The following is a 23785-nucleotide window of genomic DNA, read 5'->3' on the forward strand; positions in this document are numbered from 1 at the left end:
ACTTTATGGCTCCCTATTTTCGTGATAATTGTATCGTTATACTCGTCACTTTATGGCTCCCTTTAGTGATAATTGTATCGTTATACTCGTCACTTTATGGCTCCCTATTTTAGTGATAATTGTATCGTTATACTCGTCACTTTATAGCTCCCTTTAGTGATAATTGTATCGTTATACTCGTCACTTTTTGGCTCCCTTTAGTGATAATTTTATCATTATACTCGTCACTTTATGGCTCCCTTATTTTAGAGATAATTGTATCGTTATACTCGTCACTTTATGGCTCCCTTTATGGCAATAACAGTGGTCATTGAACTGATTAAGAAACATAACTAAATAACCATGATTTCCAGATGCTCGAAACCACGCTTGACAAGACGAATTAAACTTGTTTATATGGTCAATAAATGGTCAGTTACTTGTACTAAAGCCAAAGCGCATGCCGAATAATTGTTTCTGTTCTTTACGATGACCCTTTTGGACAACTGATCAAGATGTTTTCTTTTTCATGTTGACGTTAGGAAAATTATTTGACTTTGAGCTATTAATATGTTGATGTGTTTTAGGATAATTATAGTTATACTTGCTCTCCTACGAAAACATTCGTAAATTGAAGCAAATAACTTGTACAAATACCTAATTTCGCTGTACGCCAACATCATCATTATTTAGTTATGAATCGCCGTTCCACTAGCATAGTGACTTTCACCACCAGGGGATTAGGACGGAGTGACGAAGAAAGTACAGAAAACCAATCTGAGTGAATTGAACATTTATTGCAAAATGTCGTTAACTTGAACACAAACATCTAATTTAATTTAATTGATTAATGGCAAGTTCGCTTTTACCCTGTCGGACCACAGGTGGTAAGCGTGTTTGATATTAATACGTGAAAACAGCATTTTGAATGATAAATAATCATATTATAAGGACAAATCAAATTTTCTGGAAAACATTCACGATCAAATATATACATTTTGTATATATTACAAGGTATTCAACTCGAAATCACCCGAAAACAGCATGCGTCGCTTTGAACAGCAATTACTTCATCAATTTTGCAGCGATTTTCATGCACCCGTTCTCATTCAACGCAGAAATGAATTTCCTTGCTGGAAATGTATATATCTTGTTATATTTCTACACATGATGGGTCAAAGTTTAAGAAATTAAAAGATACACAATTCGCTTGACCTACTTAACAGCGATCAGACAGGATTCACGAATGAAATCTCCAGGTGTATAGACACACCTTCGAATTGGACCAATGAAATCACTCGTGTGTTTAAAATGTCAGTTATTTGAAATGTATTTAAACAAAGGTTTAAAAAATATATATATTTGAATATTTTTTCTTCAGAAGAGTTTATTTTTCGTTATAATATGATTTTTTATCATTCAAAATAATCTTTCCACTAATTAATTTCATAGCCACACGCTAACCACCTGTGTGTCGGACAAACAAGAAAGCTGCCACACGTGGAACGACGTTTCACACCCGCCCATCATTATTTTGTTATATCATTCGGAATTTCTTTCACCGCTTATCCATAAAAACCGCATCTCACGTACAACTTACCGCTTAAACGTTCAGACTGAAATAAATCATGATCAACCATTGTTATAAGTTTTTTTTATATAATTTAAACAACTTTCTATCCAGCAATCTCAATTTGAAGAATCTAACTGAAGCAAACATGATTCCCTCCAGCTCGAGATATCACTAAAGCGTTTCTTCAGATCCGCCAACGTTTGGTACCATACTTTGCGTAGGGTCCCTGGTGGACGAAACGTGAAGCGTCACTTTCGCGCACTGTGTTGATACCGCAACGTACGCATGTAGTTAACCCATTTATGCATAGTGGACTCTCCCACCCTTCTAAATTTGATCAATTTATTTCCAAAATTAGGGATGTCTTGTATATTTATTTCTATATTTAGAATATTTCTTACAGAAATTCCTTTTAGCAAACAGCGCAGACCCTGATGAGACGCCGCACCGTGCGGCGTCTCATCTGGGTCTACGCTTTTTGCCAAGACCTTTTTTTCTAGACGCTAGACATAAATGGGTTAATCTAGTAATGGAAATATTATTGATAGAAAACGAAAAACTATATCAAGAAGAAAAAATACATATTTTATAATTTAATTTCTACAAATACAGTATAAAGATCATCTGTAAACTATAGTAATATGTGAATAAGTCATAACATTATTTTTTATTAATTTATTATAAAACCATGTGCGTTAAGCGCGTATCTTGCAAGTTTTTTGTTGTGCATAATTTAATTGCCATTTGCTCATAGTAAATATCGTATTTTCAGTCTCTTTAATGCTAATTTATGAGAAGCGATTATTAAATGAAGAGTACCATAAGGAGAGAAGTGGGCGTTATTAACCACTATAGTTTGACAGTATTCGTGTCAAAAATAAAAGTTAACAACATCCAAATGTCGGCATTCCCATGGTATGTTAACATTGAGGCTTACGTTATGCTATGTTCCCGTCCTATATAAGGGGTAGAGAAACGCCAGCCTAACCAGTGCTTCTGGCAGAATACTTGCATTGAGACACAGCATCATCATGGTTGGGTATCTTCTTGCGTTCGTCTTCCTTATTGCTTCGGCAAATGGTATGTTATTTGGTGTTTCATATTATTGGACATGAACATATATAAACAGAGGAAGTGACTGTAAAATACTTCTACTTAGTCTATTGTATTGTACTGAACATATAAATTATATTGACAAACAATGCACATGCATTTAATCATTAAGTATACAATTTTTATCAAGTTTTAAGGTTAAAACCTATTTTAAAGTATCATGCAAATTTTGTGGATATTTTCTTAATCGCACTGATGTTAAATCAATTAATTACTCACTATCTATTCACTGGAAATAAAATCATTACGGTTTGTGTGAATGTAGGAGATACGATTTCCCGGATCATCAACGGAAGTCCGACGACCATTGCGTCCCATCCGCACCAGATTTCGCTGCAAAGGTACACAACCTCCAGTGGAGGTTACTGGTACCACACTTGTGGAGGGTCCATCGTCAGGAGCAAATGGGTTGTGACCGCTGCACACTGTGTGGAAGGCTCCAGGTTGGTTAGACAAGGTTCTCTCATATATAAGTTGACTAACTGCTGCAGCTGCCAAAGGAGCATCGTTTTCTTTCTTTTTTTCATCTAGAAAATGTAATGTTTCCACAGTATTTAACAATCAAGCCTATGTTTTGAGTGAACACTTTACAACACCGTCAAAAACATTTTCAACCGAAGAATGTTAAACCCGAAAGATATAACACTTTTTATTGTTTCCAAAAAACTATTTCAGTGCGTCTACTCTCCAAGTAGTCTTGACCAACGGATTCTTGTCAGACCCCAACAGGAAATCATACGCCGTCAGACGGGTTATCATGGTAAGATATGTTATTTAAATAATTAAAAACAGGTTCAATAAAATAAAGTATAACATCGCGTCATACTAAACAATATCGCACACAGTTTTGACAGTGTCAGGATTTTTGTATAATGTTGCAAATATATTCTTAGATAAACAAGTCATAAAGATATAAACTATTCATAAAAGAGGAGCTCTTCCAAAACGGGACATATTGCATGTGCGTAAAGTATCGTCCCAGATTAGCCTTTGCAGCCCTCACATGCTATTCTGGGACGACACTTTCCGCTATTATTATATTATTTATTAAAAAGGAGACTTTTCTTCTCGACAATCCAGGTAAGGCGGAATGTGTTGCCCCCTCTTAGCATGTGCAGTCCACAGGGGCTAAGCAAGGACACTTTGCACATGCATTAAACCCCGTTATATCTGAGCGCGGCTCATAACTTTGTTGTTTATTTAACAACTTGGTTTTTGGTTTTGACAGCGATCAATTAATATTCCATAACGTACTATAGCACCCGAACTACAACGTGGGGAGCGGTGCCTATCCCCACGATATTGCCCTTCTAGAGCTGACCTCTGACGCTGACTTGTCGGGAACCAACAAGGCCATCGAACTGGCAACTACGGGCGAGAACTTTGATCGCCAAACATGTGAGATCAGTGGATGGGGACATACAGTCACCGGTAATAACATATTTAACTATGCTACTAGTGCACACTTACGTTGGAGACGCTGACTTACTATTTCAATGTAGAATTACATCCCCCATCCGATAACACGTCTAAAGTCCGTCAATTGCCAACAGTATTACGTGCCTAACTGAAATTATCATGCAAATAAGTTGCGTTAGAGTAATGTTTAGTCCCGCCCACTGTGAGAACTACTTTTTGTGGTTGTGGAATGTCGCTTATATCAATACAAGCAAACAAGCCTCGCCATTTTATATGCAATGTCGGCCTCGTCTGACATCAAATGATATAATCAGTCACCAAGTATATATTTTCTATATCAATTTTTGTTTCCCACCGATTTTATACCATAGTCCAACATACCGACTTTTTTATTGTAGGCACTCAGCCGAACAAACAGATTCCTGATCAGCTACAGGAGACAGACGGTGTCATCATGACGAACAGCGAGTGCGCGTCATCCTGGGGAACCAATTACGCTGCAAGTGCTCACATCTGCATCAATAACAGGAACACTGGAACATGTCAGGTACATTTGTTTAACAACCGTTAACACACAATTACTTATGTTCGGATGAGTACTAGTCATTTATCAAATTGTGTTTTTAGTTAAACATAATGTTCTAGTTGTTTCTAAAATTGATTGCAGGGTGACAGTGGTGGCCCGATGGTGTGTTTCCGTGGCTCAACCCCCGTGCTGGCTGGTGTGACCTCCTGGGGCGTGTCCGGGTGTGGCACCACGTACCCCAGCGTGTACGCCAGAGTGTCCACGTACAGGTCGTGGCTCGACACGACCATGGGCATTTAAATCGGCCGGCGAATGGCTTTGTTTGAAACTTTGCAAAGCTATCAATAAAACAAATGCATCCATATAACGTTGTGTTTTTGTTCTAACATTATTAAACGTGGCAAAAAATAACGGTAAACACACTAGAGAATATTGTAAAGTTATTCTGGTTTGGCGGTGAAAATGTATTTAGAGACCAAATTACTTAAAATAAAACTAAAATAAATAAACAAAACAAAACGATGCTACTTATTCTTTATATAAAACAATGTTTCTGAATATTGGTAATAATTTAAAGAATTCATATAATTTACACCGTGCTTATATTGAAGGAGTATTACTACGACGAAAGAGCCACGACTTCGTTGTATTGGGAATAGGCAGTGCTCTGGGAAAAGGGGGTCTAATGCAGTCCGCACATGCTTATCAGGGTCGACACTTTCCGCTTTAATAAAACATTTCGTTTAAAGAAAGTCTCTTCTCAGCGGAAATTGCACAGGCTAATCTGGGACGACACTTTACGCACAACCATTAAACCCCTTTATTCACAGAGCATGGACCGAGTTCATTTTGAAATAAACAGAGGTAAAGTAGTGTGTGTTTAAGGTTATGATTGTGCATTATTATGACAGATCCATTTAAACAATAAGCGCTCAACCGAACGAGTCTAATTCCATTCGATTTTAAATGTCAAACATATAGCTTTTGAATTTTACTGATCATCTTAATCGTTTAATCTATTTAAGTTGAATGTAAAAATAACCGCTTCACAAACTTAGTATCGTTTATTGGAATACTTAAGAAAGTTTAGATGTTTCTGATTAATTTCCAAGTGAAGTTTAGTTTGTAGCGTATCAATTGAATATGGTAATTTAATAATATGTTAAAAAAGTTCAATAGTTATTTTAAAGTTGTTTTAATATAAAAATGATACCTCTGAAACAGTTGGAATGATGTGTAGTAAAACGAACAAAACATCAGTCCGGATTGTAAAGGTTTAAATATAGTGTGTCTTTTGTAAACTAAGAAACAACATTCTAACATATTTATGTCAGTGATTTGCAATAAAAGATCACTTCGGAAAAAAAGTACTTTCCGTTCATGGATTATTCTGTAATTTAGTTAGAAGCCATATCAATTTTTCAATCAATAATTTGTCCTTATAGTACCTTACTGAATATTAGGAAATTAACATTAATCACGAACAAAACTTTATTGTATTTATCTTAATGAATCTAACATTATCTACATCACATTATGTTGAACGTATATCTCCTTAATTTTTAAGAAATAACACCATACACAACCTACTCGTCATCGATTAGACCCGATCCAAGACTGAACTATTCATGGAGTATAAAGGGCATTTTCCCTTCTAAGTTCACGGACCTCATTACCATGATTCAATAAAACGTATGAAAAAAAAAACATTCTTACCGTTTTTGCAGTTATATAATGCATCAAAACTAACTGTCCAGCGCCGTTTGAAACCTTAAAGGGATCTTTTCACGCTTTGGTAAATTGACAAAATTGAAAAAAGTTGTTTCAGATTCGCAAATTTTCGTTTTAGTTATGATATGTGTGAGGAAACAGTAATACTGAACATTTACCATGGTCTAATATAGCCATTATATGCATCTTTTGACGATTTTAAAACCTAAAAATTATAAAGCGTTGCAACGCGAAACGATTGAATAATTTGGAGAGTTCTGTTTTTGTCGTTAAATTTTGTGAAACTACGAAGATTGCTTATATAAGGTATAAAATACTTCAAGTATATGTACTCGACGGAATAGCTCAGTAGGCTAAAGCGTTTTTACTTCAGGACTCTGGCAGGACTCCAGGGGTCACTGGTTCGAAACCTGGTCCGGGCAATGTTCTTTTCCTTTTTTAAATTTTATTCTTGATTTTTTACTGGAGCTTTTACGATCCAATGTTTACATTTATCGATATAAAGCATTTAATGAATAAGTTAAAAAATGCCAAAATCTGTGAAAAGGCCCCTTTAATTTACATACATGTCAACTGGCCGACATTTCAAACACACGAGTTGGTCCAACGCGAAGGTGTGTCTTTACTCCTGAAGATTTCATACTTGAATCGGGTCTGATCGATGACGAGAAGAACGCGCGAGTTGTTTGTGGTGTTATTTCTTAAAAATTGACCCATCATTTGTACAAATTTTACAAGATATGTACATTTCCAGAAAGGAAATTTATTTCTGCTTTGAATAAGACCGCGTTCATGGAAATCACTGCACAATTGATGAAGTTATGGCTGTTCAAAGCCATGCACCTTACTTTCGGGTCATTTTGAGTTGAATACCTTGTCAAATATATATATTTGATAGTTGACTTTTCGTTATAATTTGATTATTTTTCATTTAAAATGATGTTTTTACTAATTAATATCATAGCCACGCACTAACCACCCGTGATTAAACTATCGATTTGCAATTTCGCTCTCTTTATCAGCGACTACAAATCCCATCTGTTTTCATCGCGATTCGTGGTATGTTCAAATACTCCTATCAGTCAGATGGCGTCGTCTGTGTCACGCAATTCGTTTCACGTGTTGTTGTATGTGATTTTTGTCTGTCTGTCGATCCCTTACTATGTTCACAATGTGACCGTCCATAAACAATTAAACTCGGACTCAAAAAGAATATCAAGTAAGGAAACTTGTTAAACAAAATAAAAGTGATGAGATGATAATGAGCAATCATTTATTCTGCAAATGTCAAATATCAGGTGACACGGAATATAATTAAACGAAAAAATGTAACTTTGTGAAAGGTGCATATACAAATATATATCTTACCATAATGACATTATACACAAGTACGTTGTATATTGTATGATATTCATCGTGTAACATCTGGGGCCAGCTGATGCAAGGTAATTTGAGGTAAGTCCACAATAGAAACGTTACCCTCGGCCACTTGACTAAATTTCACCACACGCAATAACAGCTATCTGAATAAGAACCACATACAGTATTAATTTAAGGTAATGTAAAAATATTAACACGTCCATTTCTTGAAAAAAAAAACACCGATTGTCACGGTTAAAAATACATGAAAACAAGGTGATAAAAAATTGTGTTAATAAACATGTGTGTGCTCCAAGATTTATAGCTCATGGATAATGACTAGTTTGTGACTATTTTATTTAGCTCAGTTGTGGTAACCAGCGACAGCTTGTTAAGAGAACTGACCGCGATTACATACAAGGCTTCATAAACATTTAGACATTTATAACTAAACACTTAGCATCAGTTATATGTGTTCTCTAAGATTATTAGATGGTCGCTTTAGCGCAAGAAAGAGTTGTATAATTTATGCAAGAGGTTTGAGTTCTCCAATTATGTTTATTCACAAATGGAAACATTATATTTATATCGTCATAAATGCAATAGTTTCGAATTGTGTTTTATAGAAAAGAATAAAAAACAATGATCGTATTGTACGTGTCGCGGAGTAGATTGTTTATGAATGATTAAAATAGTCCACTTTCTGCTGCGTCTGCGTGACGTAGTATTTTCGCTCATCTCATTCATAAATCTGAGGCTGGCGATAAACAAAGGGGAGTCCGGGTGAGAATAACGCACAAGTATAAGGTTACGCTTGTTTATATTCACAGGTCTCAATTAATAATACGTTGACCATGATTTCAACAATTATTACAGGGATACGATAAACAACATAAAAAAATGTTTCATTATAGCTGAAACTGAATAAAAAACGTTTAAATATAACAAGAATATTCTCTAAAAAAATGTAGTCTTGCTGTTTTGAAATAAGGTTTGGATTTTGGTTTATAATAACTTAATTCAAAACAAAAGTTTAATTATAGTGTTTTTTTACTTGTTAGTCGCATATTTACCGCATTATAATGTGTGTTATAATAGGCAAACTATACATTAGTAAAATTCAATCTGCCTTCGCACATAGAAGGAATGGGTCAATTAGGTGCTGCGTTTCCTTTGCTTACTTCAGTTAGAGGTCAATTCTTTACGTAATAGCAATCACAAGGCCCCGGCTTCAAATGAATTGACATGACGCCTTATCAGTGATCGCTCCGCCCACTTAATCACATGGCTCGGCGGGAAGAAAACCTAGACAAGCTAACACCAAAATGGCTTCTTTGCCTATAGACTGCATATAGATTTACGCGATATTCCGGATGATTTTATGGACTTGTTTAACACCATATTACACTTGTAAAGAGGTTGATGCCATTTAGTTATTCTGCAAATGCAAAAAATATACGATTAAAGAGAACATCAGCTATTTATAACGGGTAAATCGATACATTAAACACGCTCTCAAACGCTTGCGCGCTTACCGCAATCGAACCCGTTATTACGTGTAATGGTGGTATTTGCAATAAATTAACACTTAACCGGTATTTACCCGTGTTATTAACAAAATTATTACCGAAATATTCCCCCCTACCCGTGTATTTGACACGAAATAGCGCTTTATAACTGGGAATTCGGTGAAGTTTTACGCGCTTTCTGACGCCGGATGGGTACCCCAATCCCACATGTTATTGCGTATAAAAGTGATATTAATCATATTAAACATATAGTTATACTCGTCACTTTATGGCTCCCTTTAGTGATAATTGTATCGTTATACTCGTCACTTTATGGCTCCCTTTAGTGATAATTGTATCATTATACTCGTCACTTTATGGCTCCCTTATTTTAGAGATAATTGTATCGTTATACTCGTCACTTTATGGCTCCCTTTATGGCAATAACAGTGGTCATTGAACTGATTAAGAAACATAACTAAATAACCATGATTTCCAGATGCTCGAAACCACGCTTGACAAGACGAATTAAACTTGTTTATATGTCAATAAATGGTCAGTTACTTGTACTAAAGCCAAAGCGCATGCCGAATAATTGTTTCTGTTCTTTACGATGACCCTTTTGGACAACCGATCAAGATGTTTTCTTTTTCATGTTGACGTTAGGAAAATTATTTGACTTTGAGCTATTAATATGTTGATGTGTTTTAGGATAATTATAGTTATACTTGCTCTCCTACGAAAACATTCGTAAAGTGAAGCAAATAACTTGTACAAATACCTAATTACGCTGTACGCCAACATCATCATTATTTAGTTATGAATCGCCGTTCCACTAGCATAGTGACTTTCACCACCAGGGGATTAGGACGGAGTGACGAAGAAAGTACAGAAAACCAATCTGAGTGAATTGAACATTTATTGCAAAATGTCGTTAACTTGAACACAAACATCTAATTTAATTTAATTGATTAATGGCAAGTTCGCTTTTACCCTGTCGGACCACAGGTGGTAAGCGTGTTTGATATTAATACGTGAAAACAGCATTTTGAATGATAAATAATCATATTATAAGGACAAATCAAATTTTCTGAAAAACATTCACTATCAAATATATACATTTTGTATATATAACAAGGTATTCAACTCGAAATCACCCGAAAACAGCATGCGTCGCTTTGAACAGCAATTACTTCATCAATTTTGCAGCGATTTTCATGCACCCGTTCTCATTCAACACAGAAATGAATTTCCTTGCTGGAAATGTATATATCATGTTATATTTCTACACATGATGGGTCAAAGTTTAAGAAATTAAAAGATACACAATTCGCTTGACCTACTTAACAGCGATCAGACAGGATTCACGAATGAAATCTCCAGGTGCATAGACACACTTTCGAATTGGACCAATGAAATCACTCGTGTGTTTAAAATGTCAGTTATTTGAAATGTATTTAAACAAAGGTTTAAAATATATATATATTTGAATATTTTTTCTTCAGAAGAGTTTATTTTTCGTTATAATATGATTTTTTATCATTCAAAATGATCTTTCCACTAATTAATTTCATAGCCACACGCTAACCACCTGTGTGTCGGACAAACAAGAAAGCTGCCACACGTGGAACGACGTTTCACACCCGCTCATCATTATTTTGCAATCGGGACACCTTGGACAATTCCGCCATATCGGCGATCGTCTCTCGGGGGTATTTGGTGGAAGGATATGTCTAACGCCTCTAGGCGGAAGATATTACACCGAAAATATAGTTCGGGTTACACACCACTAAATTTGCACTAAATCAACCGATAATATAGATATATAAGGACCAATATCTTTAAGGAGTAATATAATAGAATATTCATTAATGTTATTGTTTAAAATTAGATATTATTGCATGCAAAATATTCAAATTTTAATAAAATGTTAAGAAAGCCAATTAGTTGTTTATTGCAGTGAAAACAGCAACATTATTCAAACTTAAAAGAATCAGTATTTCCTAAATTATAATCATTGCAACACTGCTGATGTTCGGCTGCAGGCGACAAACTTTGAGATGTAATCAATATTTATGTTCTATACCATAAACAATCGTACAACACTGTACAGTGGTACAGAAAAAAACTCTTTGGTGTAATATAAGAAATAGTAAACTCCACGTTGGTCCCAATGGCATTATAGTGACCAGCCAGGCAGTCACAAACTGTATATGGACCATAGCCATACAGCCCTCAGTGGGGCTATTATCAGTATTTAGACACCTGAAAGGTTTCATGGAATGGAATGAGTGGGGCTTGATTGAATTTGAAAAACAATTCTTTCTGTACATTTGATTATGGCAACCATACAGTACTTCTGGCAGATATTGTTTATATTTTATCCTAGGCATTTTAATTCCAGATGTTGTTATCCCGGCCAGGCAACTAGCTTTTCAAAGCCTTAAACAATCCAGTGCCATTAAAATTAGGGACAGTGTAACAATGTTCAGTTTGGTAATATTAATATATTAACTTTGCCCTTGGAAATGAACTCAATTCAGAATGGCCACTCAAAATAAGACATACTGTATTGGAAATGTTAAAACTGAGCAGTGGTGTTGTTAAAATTTATATTATTTATCTTTTAAGAAACTTTAAGATACATATCACAGGCATGCCCATGGTTTTGGTTCGGTAATCTTTAGATGGGAAACAAAAACACTAAATATGGTCGACAGTGCAGGCAACAATTGTAAAAAGATATTTTCCATCCCTGACTGCCATTACTGACATGAAGTAATTTAACTGTAATATGTCTGGAAACAGTGTCAGTCACACTTTTCTAAATATTGATTTATTCATGCATATTTATATATATGTCATACAAGTACAGATCATACAATACAGTCAATTTACAACATTTAACAATTGGAAAACAATTATCACAGGTTTTGGATCACAATGCATTGATATATCACATTTTGAATATCACATTCAAAGTTAATCATTTAAATTCAGTTACAAGTAAATAGTCAGTGTATTTGGCAGAGATCTGAAATAACAAGTAGTTACAAGATGTTGAAATCAAGACATGATATGTATACCACAGGATGTCCCATGAAAGGTTTGCAACTTATTTCCAATGGGGCCCTATAGATGGGTGGAAAATGTACAAAAATGGTGTCATTAATACGCATAAAAATATCATTAATTTAAACTTGAGACTATAGTCTTGAGATCAAATAGTAATTAGCATATATTATAAGAGAGCATTAGTTACACAATGTATACTACTATATTGTCATCACATTTAAATGTACGTACAAATACTTTATTGATGACTTTTTTTAACAACAGTAATATATATATATATATATATATATATATATATATATATATATATAGATATATATATATATATATATATATATATATATATATATATATATATATATATATATACATATATATATATATATATACCGGTTAGTAGTGCTGGTAAAAACATTCACTTGAGGACATTGAGGTAAATAAGTTATCTTTACTATGTCTACTGTTATCACTATGTATATCAGACACTAAACTAAAATTATTATACAAAAAGGTCATGTTAGGAGGACATTTCTTGTTAACAATTTTATAAACATGGTTGAGTGTTATATGCATAACTCTGTTTTGAACATTTAACCAACCAATACTACTAAAATCTTTAACTTTCAAAGCTGTTCTGGAGTCATATCAATGAATAAATTTAACAACTTTATTCTGTACAACTTGTAATCTTCTTTTTAACTGTTTACTAATACCATTGTACTATGAAGAGCTAGCATAGTCAAAATGGCATTTAACCAATGAGTTACATAACAATTTTCTTAATTCCATATTTGAACAGTGGTTTTGTCTATACAAGAACAGGGGTGTAGATGCTATTAGGCACAGCAGGCCCGGGCCTACAATTTTTTTTGGAAACATGAGAAAATTAAAATTGCTTCAACTCGAAAAACGCATTAAAATGTTGACCCTGAAGGTGGTGAGGTGTAAGAAATTTGCATTTCATATTGACATGATCCTCAGGCAATGGATTCTGGTCTTGTTCAAAGGACATATCTTCCAATTATCAACTCTACTTCTTTCTGTATAGACATGCAGACAGTATTATTGGAAAGAATTCCCATGGTTTGACTTGTGAATAAGTGAGTGTTACAATTTTAAATGGGTCTCTGTTCCATATTGTTTTAAAATTTAGTTCTCTGGTAAAAAGATAATACAGTACAATTTAGTTCTCTGACATTGAGATAAAACAATAAAATATCAAAGAAATACAGGCCAAAGTCTTATATTTTTTTAACCTTAATATTTGTCTAGATATGCTTTAAATCTCAGCACATGCGTTATAGGATTTAAACAATTTCCGGAGGAGGACCCCCGCACACACACTCTATTTTTATGTAACATATTTGGGCCTACAGCTCAAAAATGCTAGCTACGCCCCTGAAGAATCTTATTATGAGTTCACCTTTTTAATAATATTATTAACAATAGATGTAGCAGAAAGATCAGTGTTGAATATTAAACCAAGGTGTTCAACAGATGATTGAGAAACAATAGTGTGATCATTACATTTTACATTAAAATTATGAAGTTTAGATAATTTCCTTTTGGAACCAAACACTATACAATCATTTTTTCCAAGGCGTAAAGACAATTTGTTATCCACTAACCATTTAATACAATTTTAAAATTCTTTACAAAAAACACTTCTGAGGATACTAGGATCTTTGTGAAAATAAAGGATGACACTTTCATCAGCATAAAGAATAAGTTTACATAAATACAATAATCAAAAATCACTAATATCCTATATCAGTGTTAAGGCATTATGAAATGGAAATGGGTGTGACAAGTAACAAGAACCCTACACATTTAAATCACAAAACATCTGATATCTACAATAACTGGATATAATATATATGTTGAAAGTTAATATAAAGAGGGCAATACAAAAGAATGTACAAAAGTAGTAAAAAAGACAAAACAACCAGTTTACAATGTTAAGATTTATGCAGTTGTTGGCAATAAGAGAACAATTACCATTCTTTACTTTGAATTTTGCAAGTGTAAAAACATGTATGTAAATCAGAACACAAGAATTAGTTTCCCTGTCACTTTGAGCTATATAAGTGCCCAATGTTTACACTCAGTGAATTTGTAAAACCAACTTATATGTGTTAACTGTCTGACCGAAAACTTAAACATTTCCTATAACTTTTGCAATATTGAAGATAGCAACTTGATTTTTGGCATACATGTGTATCTTGTGGAGCTGCATATTTTGAGTACTGAACGGTCAAGGTCATTCTTAAGGGTCAAATATACGGCTTCAAAGCGGCGCAATAGGGGGCATTGTGTTTTTGACTAACACATCTCTTGTTTTTACATGAAAAACCACAGACATTGTTGGAATTTGCCACATATTAGGCATTATGTATACATTTTAAACTCAATTTTCCACACAATGAAACAACTTTTTTTAAAAGGCACCAACAAATGTTCCTCCATCCCCTTTGCACGCTAAACAAAGAATCAGTTTAAAGCTCCACTGGCCAAATTTGTTCAAATTATGCCCCTGGGGTCAAATTTGACACTGCCCCGGGGGTCACAAAATTAAACATATGCGTATATAGGGTCTATTTTGTGAAAACTTTACAAATCTCGTCCATAACCATTGCGCCTAGGGCTACCAAATTTGGTATGTAGTGGCATCTTATAGTCCTCTACCAAGTTTGTTCAAATTATGCCCCTGGGGTCAAGTTTGACCCTGCCCCGAGGGTCACAACATTGAACATATGCTTATATAAGGCCTATTTTGTAAAAACTTAAAAAAATTCTTGTCCATCCATTGGGCCTAGGGCTACCAAATTTGGAATGTAGTGTCATATAAAGTCCTCTACCAAGTTTGTTCAAATTATGCCCCTGGGGTCAAGTTTGACCCTGTCCCGGGGGTCACAAAATTGAATATATGCTTATAAATTGCTTATTTTGTGAAAACTTTAAAAATCTTTTGTCCATATCCATTGGGCCTAGAGCTACCAAATTTGGTATGTAGTGACATCTTATAGTCCTCTACCAAATTTGATCAAAAAATGCCCCTGGGATCAAATTTGAAACTGCCCCGGGGGTCACAAAATTGAATATATGCTTTTAAAGTGCTTATTTTGGGAAAACTTCAAATATATTCTTGTCCATAGCCATTGGACCTAGGGCTACCAAAATTGGTATGTAATGACATCTTATAGTCCTCTACCAAGTTTGTTAAAATTATGCCCCTTGAGTCAAGTTTGACCCTGCCACGAGGATCACAACATTGAACATATGCTTATATAAAGCCTATTTTGTGAAAACTTTAAAAACTTCTTGTCCATAACTGTATGGCATAGGGCTACCAAATTTGGTATGTAGCGACATGTAATAGTTCTCGTCTTAGTTTGTGCAAATTATGACCCTGGGGTCAAATTTGACTCTGCTCCGGGGTTCACAAAATTGAATATATGCTTATAAAGGGCTAATTTTTTGTGAAAACTTTAGAACCTTCTTGTCCATAACCATTGGGCCTAGGGCTACCAAATTTGGTAGGTAGTGACATCTTATAGTCCTCTACCAAGTTTGTTCAAATAATGCCCCTGGGGTCAAATTTGACCCTGCCCTGGGGGTCACAAAATTGAACATACGCTTATATGGAGCCTTTTTTGGTGAAAACTTAAAAAACTTCTTGCCAATAAACATTGGGCCTAGGGCTACCAAATTTGGTATGTAGTGACATCTTAAAGTTCTCTACCAAATTTGTTCAAATTTTATCCCTGGGATCAAATTTGACCCTGCCCCGGGGGTCACAAAATTGAACATATGCTTATATAAAGCCTATTTTGTGAAAACTTCAAATATATTCTTTTCCATAACCATCCGGCCTAGGGCTATCAAATTTGGTATGTAGTGACATCTAATAGTCCTCTACCAAATTTGTTCAAATTATGACCTTTGGGTCAAATTTGACCCTGACCCGCGGGTCACAAAATTGAACATTATATATGCTTATATCTTGCTTATTTTGTGAAAACTGTTAACATATTATTATCCTTAACTCTAGGACCACGGGCTACATCATTTTGTAAGTAGTGAGGTATAGAAGTCCTCTACAAAGTTTGCTCAAATTATGCCCCTGGGGTTAAATTTTACCCAGCCCAGGGGTCACAAAAGTGTTCATGTGCTCAAATAGGGCCTATATTTAAGTATTTGCACACGCTGAGAATATTTGTTTCAGCCTTTTTTTCAGCAGTGGAGCGATACAAGGCCATCGTGGCTCTCTTGTTTATAAGAATATGTCAAAATGGGCAAAAGTCAGGGACAATACTGTCTAAATGCCCTTTTAACAACTCTGGTGACATGCGGCTGTAGTATATTTTCTCTGTAAATTTACAGCGAAACACATAATGTCATCATCATAAATGTATTGCTTACATGTATATAAATTATAAATATGTTACGAGGTCTTACCCAGTATTTATACAAATTAACCTGGATATTTTTGAAAAACACCATCTCCCTGTAAAGTGTAAAGAGAGAAGGCATTTGTTCACCAGTAACATAATGTTCAGTACCGGTAAATTGCAAGCAACGAACATGAAAAATTCAGTTCCCAATTCGAGTTTTTAAAAAGTTCAACTTTGCTTAAGTAATAATGCATCAATGTTGATTCTAAAGAAAAAGAGTAATTATTTATGCCTTAACTGTTCTGCTATCCAGAAGCAAGGACGGCATACACAAGCTTTACAACATTTATAGTTTTAGTTACTTAACAATCTAAAATGAATGTTCATTCTAAGTTTGCTGTCGTATTCTTCCCTAAAATCATACATGTTTCTTGCATAATTGAATGTTCATGCCCATGGATCACAATGTATATAGAAACAAGCATTATTTTGAATTATCTTTCACAGTTATATATTTAATATTAGGTTAATTTTGGGATACACTAAAGCAAATATTAACATTTGTCTCAAAATGAATCATCCTCTGAAGCCCCCGATGGGATTCAAACCCATACCTCTTTCCTCTGGAGAGGAAAGTATTCTATCTTAAAATACAAGGGCATGTAAGAGGAAAACTAGCAATTTCAAAGGGACGTTTTCACAGATTAGACGTCACATGTATTGAAGTTTGTTAAATACTTTAAATTGATAAGTCACACAATCTAACTATAACATAAAAACTCCCCAAGTTATTTTTTTCATGATAGACTCTATGCTTTATTGATAAATGCAAACATTGGATCTAAAAAGCTGCAATAAAAAAACAAGAATAAAATTGAATAAAAATATAAAAGGGTTTTCGGAGGTTTCGTCACACTGCAGTTTCGTCACACTGAATTTAATGTAGAAAACGGGTAGAGGGTTCGTCACAATGGTAAAATATAGGTGTGAATAATACCGGGAAACTTTAGTACCTTTGATTGACACCTTTCTTCTGTTATCAATCAACATGTTTTTTTTTCTTTTCTGTTAAATTCTATAAATTGAAGTATTTAGTTAGTATACACATGCAATTAAATGACATTATACAATGTTGATTATGATTGACAAAAACAATTATTCAAATACAACACAATATTACACAATACATTAACATAAAAATCTTCTTAATATTCTGAAGCCATGATTGGATTTTATGGTTGCAATGAAACAACTCCCCTATTATATTCTCTTGTTTAACAGACGCTATTTACTCTATATGTATAAATACACACAGTTTGTATAATCCACGGTGCCAATTTAAGCCAACTTCTTTAATTGCCAATTAAAGGCGTGTGTCGCTAATTGATTGTTTGCAATGTGGTAACTAATATGTTTGCACTAGCAAGTAATCAATAATTGAAATATCTTAAACTCGTAGATTGGTAGTCAATAGGGTGTGGATGTGTTTTCATGTGTTCCACAAAATATGTGTTTTATTCATATATTATGCGCACAGAAAAAGTTGATATTATGGTAGAAAAAAGGATGATATGCAAAGTGTAATGCAAGTGTTACATTTTTTGGATAAAATCAACAGTAAAGACAAAAAAGTTACTTTTTAAATCATTTTTATTAAAATCATTGGACATTAATTATTGCCTGTTACATGTGAATATATTTCTAGTTAAATATAAAATAACACTGACAAAATTTTACAGTTTTAGCTGGTACTACAACTACTAAAATAAATACGCTTCATTATAACAAACAGTACGCTGTTTAACCTAAGTCAAAAATAACGCATTTAAATGATATATACAATTAAAACCATCATTTGTTACAAAACTCAACGCAATAACGCTAAAAATAACATAAAGAAGCATATATCCCAATATATTTATTAACAACATCATATTCAATTGCAATATCATTTTATTCTATACAATATATCAGTGTGACGAAACCTCCACTGCCCTCCTTCATAATATCAGTGTGACGAAACTGCATTGTGACGAAACCTCCATCACCCTTATAAAAGTAACCCTCAAATGGGCTCGAACCATTGACCCCATGGAGTAAAAGTCTACCGTTTAGACCTCTCGGCCATCCATGCTCATACAATGAGTGATGTGTTTCATACTTTATCAAGTTTATGTAAGCAATCCTCGTATCTCACTAAATATAACGAAAACAGTCGATTTAATTTTTAAATTTACTCGATGTCAATACTATAACGTACTCCTATCAGTATGTCAGTAATGGCTTCTTAAAATTTTAACAAGTTTGTAAGTACGTTGTGGGAATTCACAGATCTACATTAAATTATTACTTACAGAATGTTATCTTGAAAAAGACGAGCTAAAAACACACATTTTAATTTTTCCTCTTTACGAGGGGGCCGCCATCTTGTTTTCTAAAGTAGTTCCAAATCCAATATGACGGCCGCCTACGTACATCAGAGAGACGGTGTGGTGTAGCCCACTGTCCGATGCGTTCAGATTGCATTATTTTGTTATATCATTCGTAATTTCTTTCACCGCTTATCCATAAAAACCGCATCTCACGTACAACTTACCGCTAAAACGTTCAGACTGAAATAAATCATGATCAACCATTGTTATAAGTTTTTTTTATATAATTTAAACAACTTTCTATCCAGCAATCTCAATTTGAAGAATCTAACTGAAGCAAACATGATTCCCTCCAGCTCGAGATATCACTAAAGCGTTTCTTCAGATCCGCCAACGTTTGGTACCATACTTTACGTAGGGTCCCTGGTGGACGAAACGTGAAGCGTCACTTTCGCGCACTGTGTTGATACCGCAACGTACGCATGTAGTTAACCCATTTATGCATAGTGGACTCTCCCACCATTCTAAATTTGATCAATTTATTTCCAAAATTAGGGATGTCTTGTATATTTATTTCTATATTTAGAATATTTCTTACAGAAATTCCTTTTAGCAAACAGCGCAGACCCTGATGAGACGCCGCATCGTGCGGCGTCTCATCTGGGTCTACGCTTTTTGCCAAGACCTTTTTTCTAGACGCTAGACATAAATGGGTTAATCTAGTAATGGAAATATTATTGATAGAAAACGAAAAACTATATCAAGAAGAAAAAATACATATTTTATAATTTAATTTCTACAAATACAGTATAAAGATCATCTGTACACTATAGTAATATGTGAATAAGTCATAACATTATTTTTTATTAATTTATTATAAAACCATGTGCGTTAAGCGCGTATCTTGCAAGTATTTTGTTGTGCATAATTTAATTGCCATTTGCTCATAGTAAATATCGTAAATTTTCAGTCTCTTTAATGCTAATTTATGAGAAGCGATTATTAAATGAAGAGTACCATAAGGAGAGAAGTGGGCGTTATTAACCACTATAGTTTGACAGTATTCGTGTCAAAAATAAAAGTTAACAACATCCAAATGTCGGCATTCCCATGATATGTTAATATTAAGGCTTACGTTATGCTATGTTCCCGTCCTATATAAGGGGTAGAGAAACGCCAGCCTAACCAGTGCTTCTGGCAGAATACTTGGATTGAGACACAGCATCATCATGGTTGGGTATCTTCTTGCGTTCGTCTTCCTTATTGCTTCGGCAAATGGTATGTTATTTGGTGTTTCATATTATTGGACATGAACATATATAAACAGAGGAAGTGACTGTAAAATACTTCTACTTCTATTGTATTGTACTGAACATATAAATTATATTGACAAACAATGCACATGCATTTAATCATTAAGTATACAATTTTTATCAAGTTTTAAGGTTAAAACCTATTTTAAAGTATCATGCAAATTTTGTGGATATTTTCTTAATCGCACTGATGTTAAATCAATTAATTACTCACTATCTATTAACTGGAAATAAAATCATTACGGTTTGTGTGAATGTAGGAGATACGATTTCCCGGATCATCAACGGAAGTCCGACGACCATTGCGTCCCATCCGCACCAGATTTCGCTGCAAAGGTACACAACCTCCAGTGGAGGTTACTGGTACCACACTTGTGGAGGGTCCATCGTCAGAAGCAAATGGGTTGTGACCGCTGCACACTGTGTGGAAGGCTCCAGGTTGGTTAGACAAGGTTCTCTCATATATAAGTTGACTAACTGCTGCAGCTGCCAAAGGAGCATCGTTTTCTTTCTTTTTTTCATCTAGAAAATGTAATGTTTCCACAGTATTTAACAATCAAGCCTATGTTTTGAGTGAACACTTTACAACACCGTCAAAAACATTTTCAACCGAAGAATGTTAAACCCGAAAGATATAACACTTTTTATTGTTTCCAAAAAACTATTTCAGTGCGTCTACTCTCCAAGTAGTCTTGACCAACGGATTCTTGTCAGACCCCAACAGGAAATCATACGCCGTCAGACGGGTTATCATGGTAAGATATGTTATTTAAATAATTAAAAACAGGTTCAATAAAATAAAGTATAACATCGCGTCATACTAAACAATATCGCACACAGTTTTGACAGTGTCAGGATTTTTGTATAATGTTGCAAATATATTCTTAGATAAACAAGTCATAAAGATATAAACTATTCATAAAAGAGGAGCTCTTTCTAAACGGGGAATATTGCATGTGCGTAAAGTATCGTCCCAGATTAGCCTTTGCAGCCCTCACATGCTATTCAGGGACGACACTTTCCGCTATTATTATATTATTTATTAAAAAGGAGACTTTTCTTCTCGACAATCCAGGTAAGGCGGAATGTGTTGCCCCCTCTTAGCATGTGCAGTCCACAGGGGCTAAGCAAGGACACTTTGCACATGCATTAAACCCCGTTATATCTGAGCGCGGCTCATATCTTTGTTGTTTATTTAACAACTTGGTTTTTGGTTTTGACAGCGATCAATTAATATTCCATAACGTACTATAGCACCCGAACTACAACGTGGGGAGCGGTGCCTATCCCCACGATATTGCCCTTCTAGAGCTGACCTCTGACGCTGACTTGTCGGGAACCAACAAGGCCATCGAACTGGCAACTACGGGCGAGAACTTTGATCGCCAAACATGTGAGATCAGTGGATGGGGACATACAGTCACCGGTAATAACATATTTAACTATGCCACTAGTGCACACTTACGTTGGAGACGCTGACTTACCCTTTCAATGTAGAATTACATCCCCCATCCGATAACACGTCTAAAGTCCGTCAATTGCCAACAGTATTACGTGCCTAACTGAAATTATCATGCAAATAAGTCGCGTTAGAGTAATGTTTAGTCCCGCCCACTGTGAGAACTACTTTTTGTGGTTGTGGAATGTCGCTTATATCAATACAAGCAAACAAGCCTCGCCATTTTCTATGCAATGTCGGCCTCGTCTGACATCAAATGATATAATAAGTCACCAAGTATATATTTTCTATATCAATTTTTGTTTCCCACCGATTTTATACCATAGTCCAACATGCCGACTTTTTATTGTAGGCACTCAGCCGAACAAACAGATTCCTGATCAGCTACAGGAGACAGACGGTGTCATCATGACGAACAGCGAGTGCGCGTCATCCTGGGGAACCAATTACGCTGCAAGTGCTCACATCTGCATCAATAACAGGAACACTGGAACATGTCAGGTACATTTGTTTAACAACCGTTGACACACAATTACTTATGTTCGGATGAGTACTAGTCATTTATCAAATTGTGTTTTTAGTTAAACATTATGTTCTAGTTGTTTCTAAAATTGATTGCAGGGTGACAGTGGTGGCCCGATGGTGTGTTTCCGTGGCTCAACCCCCGTGCTGGCTGGTGTGACCTCCTGGGGCGTGTCTGGGTGTGGCACCACGTACCCCAGCGTGTACGCCAGAGTGTCCACGTACAGGTCGTGGCTCGACACGACCATGGGCATTTAAATCGGCCGGCGAATGGCTTTGTTTGAAACTTTGCAAAGCTATCAATAAAACAAATGCATCCATATAACGTTGTGTTTTTGTTCTAACATTATTAAACGTGGCAAAAAATAACGGTAAACACACTAGAGAATATTGTAAAGTTATTCTGGTTTGGCGGTGAAAATGTATTTAGAGACCAAATTACTTGAAATAAAACTAAAATAAATAAACAAAACAAAACGATGCTACTTATTCTTTATATAAAACAATGTTTCTGAATATTGGTAATAATTTAAAGAATTCATATAATTTAAACCGTGCTTATATTGAAGGAGTATTACTACGACGAAAGAGCCACGACTTCGTTGTATTGGGAATAGGCAGTGCTCTGGGAAAAGGGGGTCTAATGCAGTCCGCACATGCTTATCAGGGTCGACACTTTCCGCTTTAATAAAACATTTCGTTTAAAGAAAGTCTCTTCTCAGCGGAAATTGCACAGGCTAATCTGGGACGACACTTTACGCACAACCATTAAACCCCTTTATTCACAGAGCATGGACCGAATTCATTTTGAAATAAACAGAGGTAAAGTAGTGTGTGTTTAAGGTTATGATTGTGCATTATTATGACAGATCCATTTCAACAATAAGCGCTCAACCGAACGAGTCTAATTCCATTCGATTTTAAATGTCAAACATATAGCTTTTGAATTTTACTGATCATCTTAATCGTTTAATCTATTTAAGTTGAATGTAAAAATAACCGCTTCACAAACTTAGTATCGTTTATTTGAATACTTAAGAAAGTTTAGATGTTTCTGATTAATTTCCAAGTGAAGTTTAGTTTGTAGCGTATCAATTGAATATGGTAATTTAATAATATGTTTAAAAAATTCAATAGTTATTTTAAAGTTGTTTTAATATAAAAATGATACCTCTGAAACAGTTGGAATGATGTGTAGTAAAACGAACAAAACATCAGTCCGGATTGTAAAGGTTTAAATATAGTGTGTCTTTTGTAAACTAAGAAACAACATTCTAACATATTTATGTCAGTGATTTGCAATAAAAGATCACTTCGGAAAAAAGTACTTTCCGTTCATGGATTATTCTGTAATTTAGTTAGAAGCCATATCAATTTTTCAATCAATAATTTGTCCTTATAGTACCTTACTGAATATTAGGAAATTAACATTAATCACGAAC

At 34.8% G+C, this 23785-nt stretch overlaps 2 protein-coding genes across 2 annotated transcripts; both read left to right on the forward strand.

Moving 5' to 3' along the window:
* The first annotated feature begins 2516 nt into the window (after window positions 1–2516).
* On the forward strand, window positions 2517–4977 carry LOC127863856 (chymotrypsinogen A-like). The gene is made up of 6 exons (XM_052403525.1): window positions 2517–2632; window positions 2931–3108; window positions 3341–3425; window positions 3925–4096; window positions 4483–4631; window positions 4752–4977. The coding sequence occupies exons 1-6, from the start codon at window positions 2584–2586 to the stop codon at window positions 4908–4910; spliced, it is 792 nt and encodes a 263-aa protein (XP_052259485.1). The 5' UTR covers window positions 2517–2583; the 3' UTR covers window positions 4911–4977.
* A 15241-nt stretch (window positions 4978–20218) lies between these two features.
* On the forward strand, window positions 20219–22668 carry LOC127863857 (chymotrypsinogen A-like). The gene is made up of 6 exons (XM_052403526.1): window positions 20219–20327; window positions 20623–20800; window positions 21033–21117; window positions 21617–21788; window positions 22174–22322; window positions 22443–22668. Exons 1-6 carry the CDS (start codon window positions 20279–20281, stop codon window positions 22599–22601), a joined length of 792 nt encoding a protein of 263 aa, XP_052259486.1. The 5' UTR covers window positions 20219–20278; the 3' UTR covers window positions 22602–22668.
* The last annotated feature ends 1117 nt before the right edge of the window (window positions 22669–23785 follow it).

Source organism: Dreissena polymorpha, unplaced genomic scaffold (assembly GCF_020536995.1).
Source record: "Dreissena polymorpha isolate Duluth1 unplaced genomic scaffold, UMN_Dpol_1.0 chrUn049, whole genome shotgun sequence".
Classification (NCBI taxonomy): Eukaryota; Metazoa; Mollusca; class Bivalvia; order Myida; family Dreissenidae; genus Dreissena; species Dreissena polymorpha.

Bases quoted from the DNA above. Each gene is read 5' to 3' on its own strand.
- LOC127863856 (XM_052403525.1), top strand. From the start codon at position 2,584: ATGGTTGGGTATCTTCTTGCGTTCGTCTTCCTTATTGCTTCGGCAAAT. The intron at 3,426-3,924 runs GTAAGATATGTT...AACGTACTATAG, and splicing joins CCGTCAGACGGGTTATCATG to CACCCGAACTACAACGTGGG. The intron at 4,097-4,482 runs GTAATAACATAT...TTTTTATTGTAG, and splicing joins ATGGGGACATACAGTCACCG to GCACTCAGCCGAACAAACAG.
- LOC127863857 (XM_052403526.1), top strand. From the start codon at position 20,279: ATGGTTGGGTATCTTCTTGCGTTCGTCTTCCTTATTGCTTCGGCAAAT. The intron at 20,328-20,622 runs GTATGTTATTTG...GTGTGAATGTAG, and splicing joins CCTTATTGCTTCGGCAAATG to GAGATACGATTTCCCGGATC. The intron at 22,323-22,442 runs GTACATTTGTTT...AATTGATTGCAG, and splicing joins GGAACACTGGAACATGTCAG to GGTGACAGTGGTGGCCCGAT.